The sequence below is a fragment of the Portunus trituberculatus genome, chromosome 13 (assembly GCF_017591435.1).
Source record: "Portunus trituberculatus isolate SZX2019 chromosome 13, ASM1759143v1, whole genome shotgun sequence".
Classification (NCBI taxonomy): Eukaryota; Metazoa; Arthropoda; class Malacostraca; order Decapoda; family Portunidae; genus Portunus; species Portunus trituberculatus.
In genome coordinates this window covers 7,394,281-7,416,970 of record NC_059267.1, presented here as the reverse complement: position 1 = coordinate 7,416,970, position 22,690 = coordinate 7,394,281, and the positions used below count along the sequence as shown (strand labels likewise).

The 22,690-nt window shown below is 41.8% G+C and overlaps 2 protein-coding genes across 6 annotated transcripts in view; one reads left to right on the top strand and one right to left on the bottom strand.

Moving 5' to 3' along the window:
* LOC123503082 (rap guanine nucleotide exchange factor 4-like) overlaps positions 1–22,690 on the top strand; it is a 261,095-nt gene that overhangs the window by 161,377 nt on the left and 77,028 nt on the right. The gene's annotated exons all lie outside the window — the stretch shown is intronic.
* Positions 1,284–12,872, bottom strand: LOC123503085. The gene is made up of 4 exons (XM_045252506.1): positions 12,717–12,872; positions 5,464–5,645; positions 5,272–5,359; positions 1,284–5,173 (listed from the first exon to the last, which is right to left on the bottom strand). The coding sequence occupies exons 2-4, from the start codon at positions 5,631–5,633 to the stop codon at positions 4,046–4,048; spliced, it is 1,386 nt and encodes a 461-aa protein (XP_045108441.1). The 5' UTR covers positions 5,634–5,645; positions 12,717–12,872; the 3' UTR covers positions 1,284–4,045.

Below are 22,690 nucleotides of genomic sequence, written 5' to 3'. Positions count from 1 at the left end.
AAGTTACATCCGTGCACATTGAAAATGATTTGTCAAGACGTAATACGTCGCGTGAAGTGGTCATCAGCCAGTGGCTCGGCGGGACTTGCTCAATAGCTCCTATGGGGGGAGCCTGTACTGTACTGTACTGTGTGTGTGTGTGTGTGTGTGTGTGTGTGTGTGTGTGTGTGTGTGTGTGTGTGTGTCAGTGTGTGTGTTTCCGATCTTGGGATAGGTCTGAGACCAGGCACACCACACACCGGGACAACAAGGTCACAACTCCTCGATTTACATCCCGTACCTACTCACTGCTAGGTCTACGTGAAAGGAGTCTCCGTGTGTCGTGTGTGTGTGTGTGTGTGAAGCCAGCGCTCTAACCACTGTGTGTGTGTGTGTGTGTGTGTGTGTGTGTGTCCCGGTCTATGGTTCCTGCAAATCGGATTTCATTTTTCATTACTGGTACACACTTTGTTACATGCTGTTTGGTGCATATCTCGTGTGGCAGTCGCTCTTCACCGACATTAAGTTTGTTGAAAACACGGGATGCATTGAAGCAGATGCAGCTCTCCTAGACAGCGCACCTAAGTAAGGAGAATTTAATAACTGACAGCCAAGGGGAGATGCTTTTGTCGCGCAGTGAAAGTACCAAGATGATGGCGGCGGCGGCGGAGGCAGTGGTGCTGAAGGTGGTGGTGGTCTACTCGTAGGTAATGGTGACTTAACCAAGACCGCAAACATTAGGAGAATGCCTGGAGGGACAGCAGTCAGGCATCTGAGAGTTGATATTCAGATAGGAGGAAGAAAGGAAAATACATGATAATACCTGCAGTTACTGACGAAAAGGAGAGCGTGGAGGGGCCGCGACACAACGAAGTTAGTCGTGTGAAGGTCTAGGCTGAGCTAAACCAGGCTGCGAAGTGAGTGTTGACGGAGACGAGGCAAGGCAATACGAGTCACAACGGCTGACCAGTCTTCCTGGCGCTCGACTACATGACTAAGTGTTTGACGGGCCCAAAGAATGCAATACAAGCAAACCTCTCCCTATACCGGCACATATCCTTTACACTGACCCCAGCACTTTAACACGATCAAAACCTGTCAAACACAATACTACATTGTAATGGCGCCAAGTACCAACACAATGCAGTACAACATGGATCACTGCAGACTAGTAAATGCAGGATACATTGACAACAATCTTACAATTATTTCGTGATGCCTCTCTTGCACTCTCTCGCAAGGGCAATTGCACGATTTTGTGAGGTAATATATTAATAACCACAAGGTAATATATTTTACACAGCAAGATTTTCTACGTTTCATTAGATTAAAATGAAATGCACAAATACTCATCAGTAATTACTTCGGCAAGTAGCAAATTATCTCTCCATATATTTGACACAGTTCTCAAAAGTTTCTCATAAAAAATCCAAACATCAAAATTCATAGTCAAAATCATTCAACATATTCAAGTCAAAATCACACAACATATCAAATCAAACACAAATCTTCAATTTAAACATCTTACAAATATAACATCCTAAAATATTGTTTCCTTCTCTAACTCCATGAAATTATAAATAACTGAGACTGCATCACCAACTGTTTAAGCTTCACTTAATAACACAAGATTGATTTTCTCCATGTCGCCTCTGACGCCTCTCCGGTCAGGACTCCTCTTCTTCCTTTTCTTGACTGGCACTCCCAACCCCTCTCTCTCTTAGTTACATCCTATTTTATACCCGTAGGTTGTTAGTTCACCTATTTTCCAAGCAGAAATGCATACCTTACTTAGATCACGCCCATAGGTGTGGCAATGTACTTTTTAATCCAATCCACAGTAATACACGTGTTTTTTTTTACACCCTCAGGCGTGGCAATGCATCTTGACTCAATCCACAGTAACACAAGTCACCAGACACACCCTTAGGCATGGCAAAATATATCTTGACCCAATCCACAAAAATACATTGTACATAGACACGCCCACTAGGCACTATATAGTTCACCCAATCCGGGTATCCGAGGCACGATATGGGCGTCTAGCTAGTGTCCCCTCGCCTGCGGTGCCTCTTCTTCCCTCAGGTCAAGACCATGTGTGCCTCCACTGTATTTCTTTCAAGCTCCTCCCATATATTTGTCTCCTTATGTTTACATTTTTGTCTGAGTCAGGTCATGGGTAGACCTTCAGGTAGATCTTCGATTAGTTACTGTCAAGACCCTACCAAAATCCTACTACATGGTACAATGTTTTTTGTTTTTCTCTATTTTTTCTTCTTCCTTATTTAGGTTTCTATTCCTCTCATTCTATTGTCTTCTCTTGTTTCTTTTCTGTTATTTCTTCTTTCTTCTTTGACTGCGTCAGTTTACAACAATTATACTATTTTCCCAAGTCACCATCGCACTCACCGTCACTATCCTTCGTATAGCGGGTTTCCTTGAGAGAAGACTTGACAACCACGCGACGTCGACACAGGGCCCAGAATGACTGCGGTCTGGCTGTAGTGGTTCCTTATTGTCAGAGTCAGTTGTGCAATAGTGGCCACATTTGCTATCTCATCGTGATAAGACGCGGAACGGCAGTTTTCTTACGCTCTTTCTTTACCACATCCGTCATCACAACTGTAATTTTTTTCATTATCACTGTTTAATCTTTGATTCCTGTCGTTCGTTTTCTCCATTTCTTATCTATGTTTCCCTCTTCAACTGTTGACTCATTTAAACCGATACGTGTAGCAGAGCGGCGATCACGTAGTATATATTTCGTGACAGCATTTCACGATGTGGGAGCGGGCAGAAGTCGTGGTGTGTCACAACGTCCTTGTGTTTATAAACGAAGCACAACAGTTAGCACCATCAACGTTACAAATTTTGAGAAACATAACTGACCACCCAACTCATTATCCCAGCCAGTTTGGTGTCTTCTCAAAATCGCCACATGCCAGCTGTCGCTTCTAAGTTTTCTTCTTTACGTCTTGCTTAGGAAGAAAGACAAGCTGCTCTCTGTTGTCTCTCTAAGAAAGACAACACTTATAAAGCTCTTTTAAACCGGGTGGAATCAAATATGTAGGTATATGTATACGTATTTCATACAGTGGCCTGATGGCTTTTTGCAGCTCCCCTTATTTTCCTATGATCTTATGTTCTTTTGTGTGATGGAACTGAGCGTGACAGACAAGCGCAGCTCAACAATAGGTGGTCGTAGGAGAAGCATTGACACTTTCTTTTCCACAGGCCACACAAGTGTTATATTTTCTCTGCACTGTGTGATAAGAAAAAAAAATTTCAAAATAGAATACCACTGATTGTTCTCTGTTGAGATGAGAGTGAGAGGACACGCCATGGCGAGATAGAGAGTTGTAGTAACAGGGCGGAATGCCGTGTAGATGTGGCGAGACACAAACTGAATATGTTATAGAAAAGTGCCCAGCCACACATGTTACCAGTGGATTCCATTTAGGTATCGATGGAAATCTCTATTCAGTTTTGTTAGCGTCTAATATAGTACATCAGATAAGGCAAGAGGATGGTGTTCTAAGTCCTAATGGTCTACTGATGCTTGTTTATCCCATTTACTATTATGTGATCTCATTCCTGGGTCAGGCCTACAAACCTCGGCAGGTGACATGGTGTAGTGACTGTTGCGGGCTGAGGGTGGCTGCCATTCATATCATGTCCTTGAAGTTCTGGAAGATGAGATCCGTAAACCAGCGTGCCTGTTGTTCGGTTAAGGAATCACTGGTGTAACAAAGGTTGTACAGGCTAAATTTTCTTCTTTACGTCTTGCTTAGGAAGAAAGACAAGCTGCTCCCTGTTGTCTCTCTAAGAAAGACAACACTTATAAACCCTTTTAAACCGGGTGGAATCAAATATGTAGGTATAAGTATATGTATTTCATATAGTGGCCTGATGGCTTTTTGCTGTTTCCCGTATTTTCTTATGATCTTATATTTTTTGTGTGATGGAACTGAGTGTGACAGACAAGCGTAGCTCAACAATGATCTCATTCCTGGGTCAGGCAGGTGACATGATGTAGTGACTGTTTCGGGCTGACGGTGACTGCCATTCATATCATATCCTTGAGGTTCTGGAAGATGAGATCCGTAAACCTGCGTGCCTGTTGTTCGGTTAAGGAATCACTGGTGTAACAAAGGTTATACAGGAGGCGGCCACGCAGCGAATGCAACATGTGACAGATTCGTTCATTCCAGCACTGTGTGGTGCGCACCAAGTGGGCGAGGCGGGCGTGGTCACCATCTGTAGGAATGAGGTGATCCAGGTTCCCAATGTTGGCTAAACAGTAGTCACTGTCCACCTCCGGCCTTCCCTTTAGCATATTCTCGACCGCATCGTCTCCCTTAACCATGAAATAGTATATCCAATACTTCAAAGGTCCCTTGTCCTTCAGACTGTCATGGACCTTGGTGTGGAGGTCCCGCGTGTACTGCCAAAAGTTGTCTCTCCACTGGTGAGTGAGGGTTTCATGCAGGGAAATGACTGCTATGTGGCACCCCAGAGCCCGGGACACGTCTCCTTGCCAGTAGCGCCGCATGTTGACGGCGTGAGTCACTTGAAGCGGGTAGTTGTCTTGCTTCATTCCCGTCTCCCTCACTAAGTCCACTAATGAGCAATTGGTCAACGCCGTAAAGCCGCTGTTCACCGTGACTCCCTCCTGCTTGCATCGCCGGAAGAAGCGACTGGTTGTTTCTTCGTCCAGAGTCTCTGAGATGATTTTGGTGATATAGTTGGGGTCATCCTGGTTAGGAAAAGCTCGGACAATGAGTTTCTCCTTTTCGTGTTGCTTTTTATACTCTTCAACGGCTTGCTCCAGATTCTCTGTATTTTCCTTAAGTTCCTCTTCTGTGACCGCCAATAAGGTTGCCGTCTCCTCGCCGCTGGCCAACTCGCCCAACTGTTCACTGTCGTCAATGGGATTGCCAGCGATGACGTCGTCCAGGATTCGGAGGAAACAATTCACGGTTCGACAGTTGGTTGTGCCGTCAGCGATGCCGTGATGGTTGGCCAGCACGAGACTGCGGCTGTAGGGAAAGGAAGCCTCCAATCCCGGACTGGTGGTGCCGCCACACGAGTTGTGCTCAAGAAGCCTAGCGCACCACAACGGCCCCTCGCTGTTGTTAAACTGGTGGTTCATTAATTCTTCCTGTAACTTCAGCTGGTCACTCCTGTCCACAGCCTGAGAGATAAGGAAAAGGAAAATATCTTCAGACCAGTAATTCACCATCATACAAAATGTCTACTTCACTTTTTCACAACTCTTGACAAGTACCAAACCTTAAAGTCGATATGTTCTCGTTTCATTTCACAAGTCCAGAAGACGTCCTCTTTGCGCCGGAAGCACAGCCTCAGCGTGGGCACCTTTCTGTTAGGAGACACAATATTTACTTCGATATACAAACATATTTGTACGCTAACAGCTGTGAAGATCTGGACGTTTGCTGGACATTTTGAGGAAGAGTCACTAACCTGAATAGATGCACGAGAGCTTCCTGCACCTGCTCGTCCTTCAAAGGTTGTGCCGTGCGGATCGTAAGGCCATACGTGGACACCAAGAGCCCCGCTGTCTCCTGAATCTGAGTGAAGAGCGTCTCGATGTCTGTGGCGGGACGCAGCCAGGTCACCTCATTCTCCGCCATGACTTTGTGACTCTGTTGAAGAACAATCAAATGGTCAAGAGTCACACAATCCACCAGGCCACATTGAGACGGTGCCCAAAACCTGTACGTGTACTTGTAATACATACATCTTGACATACATCTTTGTCATATAGTCCAATGATAATTCTAAAGGTTTCTACCATATCTCCTCTTGATCTTCTATATGTCAACGTTGGTAGGTCTAGTTTCTTCAGCCTTTCCTCATAAGAGATCCTTCAAACCCGGTACTACTTTTGTTGCCCTGCGCTGAACCCTTTCATAAGCCTCCACATCCTTCTTCATGTAAGGACACCACACCTGATTGGCATATTCCAGGTGTGGTCGAATCAATGCCACATACAAAGATTTAAATATTTCCTCATCCATGCTAACGAATGTCATTATTAATCTAACCATCCTATTAGCTTTATTTAATTTTTTCCGCAAAATGTTCCTTGAAATTTAACTCCAGGTCGATCTTTACCCCTAAGTCTTTCTCTGCTTTAATCTGGTTCAAACCTTCATCCATAGTATATTGAAACATACCTGTATTTGTTTTACCAATTCTCATCAAATTGCATTTCTTAATTTTGGTAAAACCTTAATAACCATTTCTTTGACCATTCATTCATTCTATTGATATCTTATTGTAATTTTCTACAATCCCTCTCATCCTTTATCATTCTGAATACAAAAACATCTTGCTATTCTATATTACTTCTGGAAGGTCATTAATATACATAGCAAACAAGACAGGAGGCACTCCACTTATCACTTCCTTCCAGTCTGAACTTGTACCATTTACGATTACCCGCTATTGTCTTCCTCCAAGAAAATCCGAAATCCATTTCAAGATATTACCTCCTACATTGAAGCTTTTTATTTTCTCCAACAATCGTCTGTGAGGCACTGTGTCAAACGCCTTCTTAAAATCACAATAAGCGACATCCACAATTCTTCCTTCATCTAATATACTTGTCCATTTTACCATTATAGTTAGTTGAAGCACTATTGAATGTCCACTCATGAAACCATATTGTTTCCTTGTGGTAAGCTCATTTTTCTTAAGATGATCAATAATTTTTCTTCTAATTATGGTCTCCATCAACTTGCAAATTACACAAGTCAGGCTAACCGGTCTATAATTTTCTGGGTCCTTTGTATCCCTTTCTTGTGTAGTGCCGTAATATTTGCAGAATTCCAATCCTTGGGCAATTTGCCCTGCTTTATTGATAAATCAAATATAATTCGTTATGAACATGCTATTTTGTTCCTCACCTCCTTAATTATCCTAGGTGAAAACCTTCGGGACCTGGTGCCTTGTCCCTTTTTAAATTATCAATAGCGAGTTTAACATCTTCACCTGCATGGTTGGTACTTCTCCCTCAGGTTCCCTAGTGAACACTGTATTAAAATACTCCGCTAATACTGTGGCTTTCTCTTTATCATTTAGTGTTTCTGCTGTTTTTCCTTATTCATGTACAAATTTCTTATACCGGCTGCAGTTTTTGTCTTTGACTGTACATATTTCCAAACTATTTTTGTAATTGATTTAACATTTTTAGCAATCACTTTCTCATTACTTTTCACTGCTCTCCTTGTTTCTCGTCTAACCTGATTGTTAAGTTGTCTGTACTCTAAATCGACCAGGCTGTATTCTCTTGTGATGCTTTCTCCTGCCTCATTCATTCACTTAAGTCTCATCCAAAATTTGTTTTTTCTTAATATTAGACCACAATTTCCTATTCATCATCAAGCCTTGATTTGTTCTTTTCCTCAGCCTTTCTCGACTTACAAACTCCTTTTTCGGAACACAAATATTGATAGCTTCCTGGAATTTCTTTTTAAACTTATCCCACATCACCTCTACATCTTGGTAATTAAGATATTCATCTCACTTTGTGGATAATAATTCACCCAGTTTACTGTAATCCGCTTTTTCATATAAATAAACATATTGCTTATACTCTTCCTTCTGTGGTTCTATACTACACTTGAATTGCACACAGCCATGGTCACTTTTCCCCAGTGGGCTTCCAATCTTAATATTCTCTTAAATATCAAATCAAGAGTATTTCCAACATTTTCTCCTCTAAACTTTGTAATTTCCGTAACGTGTTGAAGAAAGAAACAGTCACGAATTTTTTCAACAAAGTTTAAACTTAAATTATCATTTCCATGCCGACAAGTTTGGTTTTCCCACTTTACATTAGGCAGATTAAAATCTCCAACTATTAACTTATGTTTTGTGTTATATTCACTGATTTCTTGTAGCAACCTTATAAGCCTTTCATTATTTTCCCATTGACTATTTGGACTCCTGTATATAGATACCAGCAGTACATCATCAAATTCACCTTTAGTTTTTGTTGCAATATATTCAGAAGCGTAATTTTTAAGCTCTATTAAGTCATGCTGTATATTACTTTTAATATATAACAAGATACCCCTTCCCAGTTCCACCTGTGACAAGTTTTTATCATACATTTCATAGCCATCAAACTTGTATTCCACTTTTTCTCTTTCAAATCTAAGAAATTTAAGTTTTACTTCTTGGATAGCAATTACGCTAGGAGGTGTTTGTTCTTCACATATTCTTGCTCTAAGTTCATCAATCTTATCTTTACTAAACACGTCCACGTTTGAGAACTAAACATAAAACTCATCGATTCTATGTAATTGATTGTTTTCTTTTTTACTTTGATATATATCCTTTTCGTTTTCTGCCTTGTGGGTGTTGTCCGATTCCATTCTTTTACTCGTGACTTCGATACAATAGTGGAGTTACTTTTCTATTATTAGGTGAATAAAAATGATAATATTGTTGCAAATCCTTATATCATAAAGTAATGAATGATGGTAAAATACATTATCTGCTTAGTATTGACGCAATTCAACTATTTAGGTGTCAGAAAACCGCAGCCATACATTTACAATGGAACCTCTTCAAAACAAGCCCGCGTAGATTAAATCACTGTTCATCTTCCAAGGACTGAAGACCTGCAATTTTGAGAAGTATTGCGTTGCTCGGCCCTCGGCATATACATATGATGAAACACTGGTGACCTATAATACTCCCCATCAAGGAATAAATCTCCAAACTCTTCCACCATGCTGCTGTGTTTACGCCTTGACCACAGCGCTGGCGACTGATGTGTACGATAACTTTTCCCAGGGATTGAGATCACGGTGACACGATCGTCCGGCAGAAGCGACGGTGTCCTCAGCATCGTCCTGTACAGCGTAAACTCAAACATGTTTGGCCTTGCGGTAACGCTACTGAAAACGCCTAGCGGGTCGTAGGTGATTACCTACGTCCTCTGCAAACACCTTATCGCGCACATTTAGCTGCGTTTTTTAATGCCCCTACGGCTAGACCTCGCCTTAAGGCAGGCTTAAGCAGAACCTGGGACAATGGAAAACGGGCCTGCTAGACCTTCGCAGCTGACAGATGACAACAATAAAGATGGCAGACGAACAGGAACAGGAAGATATGCTGCAACTTTGTAACTTATCTTTCCTCCATAACATAACATAACATAACATAACATAAATAATAGGATAGCAAAGGGCCACCAGGGCCCATCTAGGTTATCCTGTATCAGTCGCACAGCGACCTCGTCATCAGTACTTAAAGTTACACTTACAAGTACACAATACATTATATACTAATTCTAAATATTTGGCCCATTAACAGGGGTAAGTCCTGCAGCGAAATCTTCTACAATTTGTGGTCCCCATACATGGGGATCATGTCTTGTTTAACTATAGTAAATTTCTTATAAAAACTATCATGCAGCGCTATACATAATTATAAATCTAATAAATTTAAGTGCTTATCTAATCTGTTTTTAAACATTGTCAAACTAGTGCTATTTACAACCGTCTCTGGCAATGCATGCCAGAAGTCTACCACCCTATGACTAAAGAAATATTTTCTTATATCTAACCTGCAGCCTTGCTTTCTAATCTTCCTGCCATGATTTCTAGTCCTACTTCCCTCCTCTAAGGTAAAGAAAGATCTCACATCTATGTAGTTTGTATCTGAGAACATTTTAAATATCCCCTCTTATACATCTCTCAAATGAAAACATGTTTAATGCCTTTAATCTATCTCTATACTCCAGGCGCTTCAAAGCTGGTATCATCCTAGTTGCTATCTTTCCTCCCTGCATCAACAGTCCAGTCCATCATGTTTCCAGACTTGCCAGAGATACCAGAAGATACTGAAACAGCATTCAGTTTGGTGCAGAAATATCAACAGCAGCTAATGGAGCATTCATTCGTCATGTCTTATCATTTGTTTATTTACATGTGACGTCACAACTGGCTAGCGGAAAGTCGAGCCTGCTCTGCAGCTGGCTTGAGTTTGGCCGGCCCTGCCTTAAGGCGGGCTACACTCTGGCTCAAGTTTGGGGACATGAAAGAACACAAAATGACGTCAGCCTTAAGCCAGGCTTAAGGCTGCCTTAAGCGTGGACTATCAAAAACGCGCTTTTATCCGTACAGAGACGGTATATGTGTGTAAATTTTGAGCAAGTTGGTACCAACGGGAGACTGTCCATACCATTTACGAGTATTTGACTAATTTCACACCAAGATGAAACATGCCTGTTTTCATAACTAAAATGTGTTCTTTTGTAAAATGCCACAAAGCCCGAAGTTTCATCGTCTCTAAGGAAAAATCGCTAGCAAATCGTCAGATGACGTTCTACACCTGCCGCCAGCCGCTAGATGAAAAATTTGATAGCCAGATCACAGTAATAATTCGCTAGATCTAGCGGGAAAATTGCTAGAATGGCTACACTGGTTACTAATAGGGTGGTGTGTGCTACCCTAATGCGCGGAGCGCCACTGGCCGATTTATAGTGACGTGTGCGAGCACTGTAGTTACGTAGCCGCCTCCATATAGAGTAATTGTTCCCACCGCTTCCCTTGGCCAAGTTTTGCATCTTTGTGGCCGCGGTTGCCTCCAACCCGCCCTCCTTCAATTCCACGACCCCTTTTTCACTTACGTCTTCCACAGGATGCTTGATTCAGGATACCAATTATTATATTTCATACATGTTCATTATATACCTATAGTACGCAGACTGAGCATCATGCATCAAGATTTAGAAGGCAGCTGATCAGTCTGTCACTCTCCTCACCCACCAAGCATCTCCTCTGTTTCCTGACGACGACAGGAACAACAACAACTACCATTACTACTACTACTACTACTGTTACTACTACAACTACTACTACTACTACTACTACTACTACTACTACTACTACTACTTACTACTACTACTACTACTACTACTACTACTACTACTACTACTACTACTACTACTACTACTACTACTACTACTATTACTACTACTACTACTATTACTTCTACTACTACTACTACTACTATAACTACTACTACTATTACTGCCAGTACTTCTTCATCAAGTCAAACACGTGCATTTTGCTAATTCCGAGCCTGGCCAGACCATCCCGCCCCATTCCCTACGCACTCCTCCGTGCACCACACTCGCAGAATAAAATGAGACTCAACTGTGTGTGTGTGTGTGTCAAGACTGAAACTGAGAATCCTATCATGAAACATTACCGTGGACTATTACTCTATGGCACCACACTGGGGACCACTGGATGCAGGTCAAGGTTCCTGGATCTCTGTGACGATAGACACAAAATTATCGTACAGCACGAAACATTTACTGTTTCTTGTTTTGATTCTCGGAAACTAAGTTACATCCGTGCACATTGAAAATGATTTGTCAAGACGTAATACGTCGCGTGAAGTGGTCATCAGCCAGTGGCTCGGCGGGACTTGCTCAATAGCTCCTATGGGGGGAGCCTGTACTGTACTGTACTGTGTGTGTGTGTGTAATTCACTGTTTGATCTGCTGCAGTCTCTGACGAGACAGCCAGACGTTACCCTACGGAACGAGCTCAGAGCTCATCATTTCCGATCTTCGGATAGGCCTGAGACCAGGCACACACCACACACCGGGACAACAAGGTCACAACTCCTCGATTTACATCCCGTACCTACTCACTGCTAGGTGAACAGGGGCTACACGTGAAAGGAGACACACCCAAATATCTCCACCCGGCCGGGGAATCGAATTCCGGTCCTCTGGCTTGTGAAGCCAGCGCTCTAACCACTGAGCTACCGGGCCGTGTGTGTGTGTGTGTGTGTGTGTGTGTGTGTGTGTGTCCCGGTCTATGGTTCCTGCAAATCGGATTTCATTTTTCATTACTGGTACACACTTTGTTACATGCTGTTTGGTGCATATCTCGTGTGGCAGTCGCTCTTCACCGACATTGAGTTTGTTGAAAACACGGGATGAATTGAAGCAGATGCAGCTCTCCTAGACAGCGCACCTAAGTAAGGAGAATAGACAGCGCACCTAAGTAAGGAGAATTTAATAACTGACAGCCAAGGGGAGATGCTTTTGTCGCGCAGTGGAAGCACCAAGATGATGGCGGCGGCGGCGGCGGCGGCGGTGGTGCTGAATTTGGTGGTGGTCTACTCGTAGGTAATGGTGACTTAACCAAGACCGCAAACATTAGGAGAATGCCTGGAGGGACAGCAGTCAGGCATCTGAGAGTTTATATTCAGATAGGAGGAAGAAAAAAAATACATGATAATACCTGCAGTTTCTGACGAAAAGGAGAGCGTGGAGATGCCGCGACACAACGAAGTTAGTCGCGTGAAGGTCTAGGCTGAGCTAAACCAGGCTGCGAAGTGAGTGTTGACGGAGACGAGGCAAGGCAATACAAGTCACAACGGCTGACCAGTCTTCCTGGCGCTCGACTACATGACTAAGTGTTTGACGGGCCCAAAGAATGCAATACACACAAACCTCTCCCTATACCGGCACATGAGTGTTAATAAGCACAATATCCTTTACACTGACCCCAGCACTTTAACACGATCAAAACCTGTCAAACACAATACTACATTGTAATGGCGCCAAGTACCAACACAATGCAGTACAACATGGATCACTGCAGACTAGTAAATGCAGGATACATTGACAACAATCTTACAATTATACTATTTTCCCAAGTCATTATCACACTCACCGTCACTACCCTTCGTATTGCGGGTTTCCTTGACCGAAGACCTGACAACCACGTGACGTCGACACAGGGCCCAGAATGACTCCGGTCTGGTTGCAGAGGAGTCTTATTCCTCGTCTCTGTTGCACAATAGTGGCAACATTTGCTATCTCATCGTGACAAGACGCGGAGCGGCAGTTTTCTTACGCTCTGTCTTTCCCCACAACCGTCATCACAACTGCCTTTTTACTCACTATCACTCTTTAATTTTTAAATCCTGTCGTTCATTTTCTCCATTCCTTATCTCTGTTTCCCTCTTCATCTGTTGACTCACTTGAACCGATACATGTAGCAGAGCGGCGGTCATGCTGTATTTCGTGACAGCATTTCACGATGTGGGAGCGGGCGGAAGTCGTAGTGTGTCACAACGTCCTTGTGTTTATAAACGAAGCACAACAGTTCGTACCATCAACGTTATAAATTTTGAGAAACACAACTGACCACCCAACTCATTATCCCAGCCGGATTTCTGTTTTCTTGGAGCCGCCTCCTGCCAGCTCTCGTTTCCTCTTTTGCCAAGTTTCCTTCTTTATATCTTACTTAGGAAGGAAGACAAGACTCAAAGCTCTTTTAGACAGGGTGGAATCAAATATGTAGGTATATGTATGTATTTCATACAGTGGCCTGATGGCTTTTTGCAGCTTCCCTTATTTTCCTATGATCTTATGTTCATTTGTGTGATGGAACTGAGCATGACAGACAGGCGTTGCTCTGCAATAGGTGGTCACAGGATAAGCTTTGACTTTTTCTTCTTCGCCCGCCACACAAATGTGATGTTTCCCTAGACATGTGACAAGGAAAATATTTCAAAATGGAAAACCACAGATTGTTCTCTGCTGAGATGAGAGTGAGAGGACACGCCATGGCGAGACAGCGTTGTAGTAACAGGGCGCAATGCCGTGTAGATGTGGCGAGACAGCCACACATGTTACCAGTGGATTCCATTTAGGTATCGATGGAAATCTCTATTCAGTTTAGATAGCGTCTAATATAGTACATAAGGTAAGCCAAAAGGACGGGGTGTGTGTGGGGGCGTGCGTGTGCGCTCGCGCGCGTGCGTGTGCATGTGCGCGTGCGTGTGCGTGTGTGGTGTGTGTGCGTGCGTGTGTGGTGTGTGTGCGCGTGTGTGGTGTGTGTGTGTGTGTGTGTGTATGTTTTGGTAACATGGTGACTAGCGTTTTGCGGGAGTATTCAATATGTCAGTCACTAGGTCTTGTGATTGCGCCGGGAAATCTTTAATGATCTTTATCTCCAGGTATTTGCCTTTATCTCAGCTTTTACAGTTTTTGTGTACCAACCTTTGTCATGCTGACACCAATCACACACACACACACACACACACACACACACACACACACACACACACACACACACCGCGTGTTCTATATGTCCGTAAGAAGACAAGGAAGAGCCTTCAAGCTTAGGCTTTATTCGACTAAATCTTGACAGTGCTCGAGGAGAGAACAGGAGGCCGACTGACCAGCAAATGCAAGGCAGGCAAACTTATCACCTGCTAAAGAGGGCTGTGAAGCAAAGCTCGAGCTCAGCGAGATACATGAACTTAACATGAACTTAATAGATTAACAATTCAATTTATATTACACCGCGTAGTGTAGTGGTTAGCACGCTCGACTCACAATCGAGAAGGCCGGGGTCGAGTCCCGGTGCGGCGAGGCAAATGGGCAAGCCTCTTAATGTATAGCCCCTGTTCACCTAGCAGTAAATAGGTACGGGATGTAACTCGAGGGGTTGTGGTCTCGCTTTCCCGGTGTGTGTGGAGTGTGTTGTGGTCTCAGTCCTACCCGAAGATCGGTCTATAAGCTCTGAGCTCGCTCCGTAATGGAGAAGACTGGCTGGGTGACCAACAGGCGACCGAGGTGAATTACACACACACACACACACAGAGAGAGAGAGAGAGAGAGAGAGAGAGAGAGAGAGAGAGAGAGAGAGAGAGAGAGAGAGAGAGAGAGAGAGAGAGAGAGAGAGAGAGAGAGAGAGAGAGAGAGAGAGAGAGAGATAAAAAAATAAAACATACAGCAAAGAAATGAAATGTGAGAACCTCATTAATCTCAATTTCTATAGTAAATGTAATGCCTCTCTGAACTGATGGACTGTAAGAAGAAGAGGAAGAGGAGGAGAAGGAGGCGGAGGAGGAGGAAGAGGAAGATGAGGAGTGCCAAGTGGGAGAAAGAAAAGAGAGCACAAATGGGAACGAGGAGGAGCCATTGAAGAGGGATGGAGAAAAAATATCAAGGAGGAGGAGGAGGAGGAGGAGGAGGAGGAGGAAATGGAGGAGGAAGTGGCGTAGCAAGAGGTAAATCTTTCTAAGGTAAGGGAGAAGGTTCGAAGTACGCCTGGGTTCACTTCTCGTTTTCCATTTTCTTTCCATTTTCTTTCGCCACCATATTACTCCCGCCCTCTGGTGTTGACTTCTGCCTCGTCTCACTGGCCCTCCGCTCCCTTCGCTCCTCCGTGTCGGCGAGTGAACATTTTTAACGAGCTCGTGAAAGGAAAGAGACGCAGAGCTGTATAAGGACACTGTCTCTATAATGATGGAACTGTAGAGGCATAACGGAGAAAAAATAGTTTAAGTACTTTCATTCTACGTTCTCTCTCTCTCTCTCTCTCTCTCTCTCTCTCTCTCTCTCTCTCTCTCTCTCTCTCTCTCTCTCTCTCTCTCTCTCCTACGAGGAAATTCCTTGATAAAAATTATCTCAAGTCTGATTTACAGAAAGAATGCCGTGAGTTAGGCATGAATAATATCTGGACTAATAAAAGCCAGTTGATAGAAATTATTTTGGAGAAGCTACAGTCAGAGCCTGAAGATAAGCAGCCACACCCCACAGACAGTAGTACCACACCTCCTCCACCCTCCATCCCAGACCAGCAGAATACCTATGCCAGTCACGAGGACAACGCCGAATCTGAGAAACTGGATCTTATGCACATCGCGAACGAAATCAAGATCGTTAAGTCGAAACTGGCAACAAAGGATATGGAAATAGACTTGTTAAATACTGAAGTGAAGACAGCATACCACACAATTGAACAACTGCAACAACGTGTAACTGAGTTGGAACAGCGCCATTATGACAATGAAAGAGACCAATGCAACGACACCTGCCTCCTCCTAGGTGACACCAACCTACGCTCCATCTCCCGATCCGACCTACACCGCAGCTGCTGGGTGAGGACCATCCCTTGCGCCAACATGGACTTACTCAGATGCTGGGTGAGGGAAAAACTACGCAAATCTCCTTCAGAATGTATCATCTACTGTGGCTATGCTGACATAATTGAAGAACATTCATCGGCAACAATGCTTGATAACTTGGGCTCCCTCATAAGTGACTTAAAGGAGAAAAACAACACAATGAACGTCTATGTCTGTCAAGTTGTGCCATACTCTACGCAAAAGGAAATTCAAGAGAAAATTAGAGCCTTCAACGACCATCTTGCCACATGGAGCGAAACAAATGGTATATGAGTCATTGATACTGTCCCTACATTCACACTCGGTACCGGCGAACTAAACGACCTTTGTTTTGACAAGGGGACGGACTCAAACTCCTCCTGGCTCAATAGATTAGGTGCCATAAAGTTATTAAGCACTATCAACAGGCAGTGTCCACAACTGAAGCTCTGTGCTAATTGGGAAGTTAAAAGAAAAGTGCACAAGCAAATGAGCGACAAAGCACTGACCAAGGCAGCACAAGACCAGCCCCGCCACCACCCACTCCTAGCGTTGGCACACCTACCCACCCGACACGCACCTACTTGCCTGCTTCACGCGCCCACAATTCCTACGCACGAAATACTTCTCTTCACCGTACTTCGTTCACTTCGCACATACCTGCATCTCATCGTCCATCAACTGCACTTGTTGTATCTCACAACACACACGGAAGAAACACAAGGAGAGAACAGTGGACTGATGGGAATGAAAAGAGAAGTCAGCGCGGCACTCATACCTACGCTACGGCCCTGAGTGGGGAGTGGGGAGTGGGAAGGCTGAGGCACGTTACCATACGGCCCACAACCGTTCCCTCGTTCACTCCTCAGGCGGGAGGGGGAGGCACGAAGCTATGCTCCTCCTTCAGTACGCCGGGCTTGGGAACACTGCTCCACCCCGGATGATTCCCAGCGTTACCGTCATGACACTGGAGGACATACCGGCGCGTTTAGAGACATATCACAGTACAACAGATTTGGAAAAAAGTAAAGGTGATGTTATAACTGTGGGAAATTCAATCACATGCAAGCAAACTGTAGGTTCGACCACAAACTGTCATGTGGCTTTTGCCGACGCTTAGGACACAAGAGCCGCCTGTGTCAGTATTACACCACATAGGATAACGGCAAAGAAGTTATAGCCGCTGTAGAAACCAAAGGAAACTTTCTGACAATTGAACATGTAAATGCTCAATCACTATTGGGGAGCATAGATGCAATAAGACTATTAGTGGAGGAAAGTAATACTGATATACTATGTGTAAGTGAATCGTGGCTCACTCCTAATTTTCCGGATGACTTTGTTAAGATACCAGGGTATAATATTTTTCGTGGTGATGGTGGACGTGGTGGTGGTGTTTGTATTTATGTGAAGGATGTTTTAACAACTAATGTAATTAACTTAAATGTTCCGAGGAAGGAAGGAGTTGAAGACGTATGGGTAACAGTACAGTGTCGGAAATTACCATCTATCATTATAGGGTGTGTTTACAGACATCCTAAGGCCCCAGTCATTTCTTTTGACTATATACAAGACACTTTTAAAACACTTCTTTTAAAAATAAGGCACTATATGTTTTAGGCGATTTTAATGACAACTTACTTGATAAGAATAACAAAATGACTAAGATTATAAAGAGCAGCAAATTAACGCAGTTAATCAATAAACCGACCAGAATTACACATACGTCCTCGACATTATTAGACCTTGTCATCACTAATAAGCCAGATGCTGTGGTCTCCTGCGACGTTGTTCCGCAGGAAGTAGCAGACCACGACCTCACAGGCATCACTGTAAACATTAGCAAGCCTAAGAGGCCGCCTGTAATCAAAACTTTTCGCCATCTTGGGAAATATAGAAAAGAAGATTTTTGCCTCAAATTGCTTGAAAATGTGGAACATTTTAATATGATTTTATGTACGGACGATGTCAATAGACAGGTTGAAATTTTACTTTTAATTTTATTAAATGTTTGGATGCTTGTGCTCCTTATGTTACTAAAGAAATAAAACGACCATTTGCACCATGGATGACGGATAACCTACAAGACGCCATAATACTTAAAAATGAAACTCGAAAAAAACTTAAGTTTGACAGGCAAAACGCTGCCCTTCAGGACCAATATAAACGAGAAAAGAAGCAAGTTAAAACTTTCATTGATGAAAGTAAAAACGAATACTATCGCAATAAACTTAATGAAAGTAAAGGTAACATTGCAAAGACATGGAAAACAATTAGAGAAATAGTCCCCAACTGTAAAAGTAATGCCAGTAATTGCAACTTTGAAAATGAAATTAACAAAGCCAACGAATTTAACAAACACTTTGCAAATGTTGGAAGAAATACATATGAAAAAACTCAAGAGACGCTCCATGGTGAAAATGTGACTCTTTTAATGATATGACTGTTACTTCTGATGGTGATAATAATTTTAGACCACAACCTGTTGACACTGACACTATAATCCTAACTATGAAAGGACTTGAATATACAAACTCAGTAGGCTCTGATGGTATTCCTTTGACTTTCATTAAGGATTCCTTGTATGTGATCGCTTTTTATCTAACTTGCATTGTTAACACTTCTATTGTCACAGGCATTTTTCCTACTACTTGGAAACATGCTTTGGTAGTTCCACTCTTTAAAAGTGGTGATAGTAATGATTTTAATAATCATAGACCCATTTCCCTTTTACCCATCCTATCAAAAATTCTTGAGAAAGTAGTTGCTGGTCAGCTCACACGTTATTTAGAAGCCAATAAACTGTTAACTAACACGCAGCACGGGTTCCGTCCTAGACTGTCCACAGAAACTGCTCTCACTTTGACAGTATCAGCCACGATAATCTATTACGTAAGTGCGCTAAACTAAATATTGATAGCTTTTGGTTTACAAATTATATTCAAAATCGATCACAGTCTCTTCGCTTAAATAATACAGTATCTAAGGAAGTAAATGTAAGATACGGAGTTCCGCAGGGCCCAATTCTTGGCCCGATTTTATTTTCAATATACGTAAATGACATTAATGAGAAAGTCAAGACATCTGTGATACAATATGCCGATGACACACAGTTCCTTGAAGCTGATACTGTTGAAAATCTTGATAGGCTCATCTCCATCACTGAAAATGCATTGCGGGATATAAAACTTTACTTCTTAACTAATGGTCTTTTATTAAATAACAAAAAAAACGCAATGCATATTCATTGGAAATAGGCAACTGTTAGCCCGAATTCCCCCCATTTTTATAAATTGTAACGGAGTACACATATACCCGACCACACATGTGAAGAATTTGGGTGTCTATTTTGATAGATATATGCTCTTTGACGTGCACATTGCAGAATTCAATTCCAAAATAATGGGGATATTAATGTACATAAATAGAGTAAGTGAGAATTTTGATCAAACAACACGTACAACTGTCGTACAGTCCCTAGTGCTTAGCCTTATTAATTAGTGTACTTGTATATGGGGTTCTACCAACAAAACTCTCATTCATACTGTGCAAAGATCGCAAAACTTTGCTGCTAAAATTGTTAATGGAGGAGCTAGAAAATATGACCACGTGACTCCTATTATAAAAGAACTTGAGTGGCTGACCGTCAAAGACAAATATTATTTCGAGAAGTGCAGCACAGTGTATAAATCAGTGAATAGACTATATCCTGACTGGTACCTGAACCTTTCCACAGTCAGAGATAACACAACGACCACAACAAGACAAGGAAACAACCTGCATGTCCAAAGAACTAAAACAGACTCTGGCGCCAGAGCCACCACGGTGTGTGGGCCCAACTTATGGAATGAGTTACCTCAATATATCACCACCTCTGGAAGCCTACACAGTTTTAAATCTAGTCTTACAAATTTACTGTTCACAATGTCAAACTAGGTACCAACATTTTATATTTATATTACATAACAGCTGTTATGAATTTTATAACTTTTACATTCTTACAATATTTTAGTTTTGTTTTAGGTATTCTTTTGTATTCTGAGTTCACTGTTTTATAGTTTTACTTTATAATTTTAACGCCTATCGTTTTACTAAGTTAGTTGATAATTTACAATTATAATATTTTTATCATGTCTATTTGTACGATCAATTGAATAACCATGTTTCATGGAATAAACGATTTATTATTATTTATTATTATTATTATTATCTCTCTCCTCTCTCTCTCTCTCTCTCTCTCTCTCTCTCTCTCTCTCTCTCTCTCTCTCTCTCTCTCTCTCTCTCTCTCTCTCTCTCTCTCTCTCTCTCTCTCTCTCTCTCTCTCTCTCTCTCTCTCCTTCAGGGTAATATGAAGACCAAGTTTCCTTCTCTTCTTCAAATATTTACCGTCCCAAGACCCGGCAAAGCTCCCTCTGTAGATCCTGTTACTAACTTTTCAGCCTTTTAGAGAGAGAAGACTTTTGTCGCCTGAGTAACTTTCCGTAAAAGAGCGGCCGGGAATCACCATTCTATCAGTTTTAAAGTAGAGAATAGTAACCTTATTTTACCGGTATATTTTTTATTCTGTGTGTTGTTGTTGTTTTTTACCTACAAATACATGACTATCAAAAGAGAGAGAGAGAGAGAGAGAGAGAGAGAGAGAGAGAGAGACACATTTTCGTTCCTTTAAGATCAAAGAACCTCGAGTGTAGATAAATAGATATAGAGATAGATAGATAAACAGACAGATAGAAAGATAGATAGATAGATAGATAGATAGGAAAATAGATCTAGATATTGTTTAGGATAGCAATAAACACTCCTTTACTTGTGGTTATAAGACAACCCATTCCTCGGACCCGCCAGATGAAAACAAAAAAGTTGCTTCATCAATAAACATTTAAGATAACACATTTTTGAGGTGACAAGGAAGAGAACTTAGCTGGTTGACTTGCTAGAATGTAATATGTATCACTTGTTACTGATCGAAGGCATAGGAAAGAGAGGGGAGGTACAGGAGGAGGAGGAGGAGGAGGAAGAAGAGGAGGAGGAGGAGAACTAAGGATACGGAAGAGTGCCGATAGCTATACGATGAAAGCTAACGAGTAATATCCGGGAAAAGAAGGTCAACGTGTATTCTCTCTCTCTCTCTCTCTCTCTCTCTCTCTCTCTCTCTCTCTCTCTCTCTCTCTCTAACTGATAAAAACGTAATCTACTTCAGCTGCGGAAGAAGGTAAAACGTTTAAATATATGCATGTGATAATCTCGTTGAGGCAAAGGCTGTAGGTAATGATCGCCGTGGGTGTGTGTAATGCTGTGCTCTATGTCCCAGGCGCAGGTAAACCAACAGGTGCCCCTCGTGGATTTATTGCTTAACGCCTCCCTTCTCTCCGTGGGAATTATTACTTTTATTATCATTTTTATTATTATTATTATTATTATTATTATTATTATTATTATTATTATTATTATTATTATTATTATTATTTTTATTATTATCATTATCATTGTTGTTGTTATTATTATTATTTCTACTACTACTACTACTACTACTACTACTATTACTATGTTCTTTTTACTACTACTACTACTACTACTACTACTACTACTACTACTACTACTACTACTACTACTACTACTACTACTACTACTACTACTATGTACTATTACTTTGTTCTTTTACTACTACTACTACTACTACTACTACTACTACTACTACTACTACTACTACTACTACTACTACTACTACTACTACTACTACTACTACTATCTCTTCTTATTGTTTCCTTGTCCTTTTCTTCTTCTTCTTCTTCTTCTTCTTCTTCTTCTTCTTCTTCTTCTTCTTCTTCTTCTTCTTCTTCTTCTTCTTCTTCTTCTTCTTCTTCTTCTTCTTCTTCTTCTTCTTCTTCTTCTTCTTCTTCTTCTTCTTCTTCTTCTTCTTCTTCTTCTTCTTCTTCTTCTTCTTCTTGTTGTTGTTTTTCTTTTTGTTGTTGTTTTTATCCTTCTCCTTCTGTTTCTTCTCCTTTTTTACTACTACTATTACTACTACTACTACTGCTGCTGTTGTTGTTGTTGTTGTTGTTGTTGTTGTTTTTGTTGTTGTTGCTGCTGCTGCTGCTGCTGCTGCTGCTGCTGCTGCTGCTGCTGCTGCTGCTGCTAATAATAATTATATTATTATTATTATTATTATTATTATTATTATTATTATTATTATAATATTAATAATAATGTTACACTTGGATAAGTTGCCAGACTTATTTGACTGATGTGTATGATTACAAACAGATACGTTAAAAACAAAGACAAAAGCTTCAACAGACAGCTATATTCCTCTTCAGTCTACACTTCAGTGACTGGAAGAAAGCCCTCGTGTATTATCAGAACGACAGGATCAGATACAGTAGTTCCCGCTAAATAGTCGCCCAGTGTCACAGAAAATGTAATTCTTTGGATGGCAAACAAAAGTATTCTACGCATATCCTACATTTTACTTCGCTCCTTTCTTTTTATTTTTTGTTTTGTTTCATGTCTTTGTTGTTTCACCTCTGTTTTGTGTCACGTTTCTGTTGCGTCACGTCTGTTGTGTCACGTTTCTGTTGTGTCACGTCTGTTGTGTCACGGTGCTGTTGTGTCACTTCTCTGTTGTGTCACGGTTCTGTTGTGTCACGTTTCTGTTGTGTCACGTTTCTGTTGTGTCACGTTTCTGTTGTGTCACCTCTCTGTTGCGTCACGTTTCTGTTGTGTCACGCTTCTGTTGTGTCACGTT

What these genes read in the sequence shown, in the direction of transcription:
- LOC123503085 (XM_045252506.1), bottom strand. Translation starts at nt 5,633, where the DNA reads ATGGCGGAGAATGAGGTGACCTGGCTGCGTCCCGCCACAGACATCGAG. An exon ending in GCTCTCGTGCATCTATTCAG is followed by an intron (nt 5,360 to 5,463) that starts GTTAGTGACTCT and finishes GTCTCCTAACAG; the next exon opens with AAAGGTGCCCACGCTGAGGC. An exon ending in GAGAACATATCGACTTTAAG is followed by an intron (nt 5,174 to 5,271) that starts GTTTGGTACTTG and finishes CTTATCTCTCAG; the next exon opens with GCTGTGGACAGGAGTGACCA.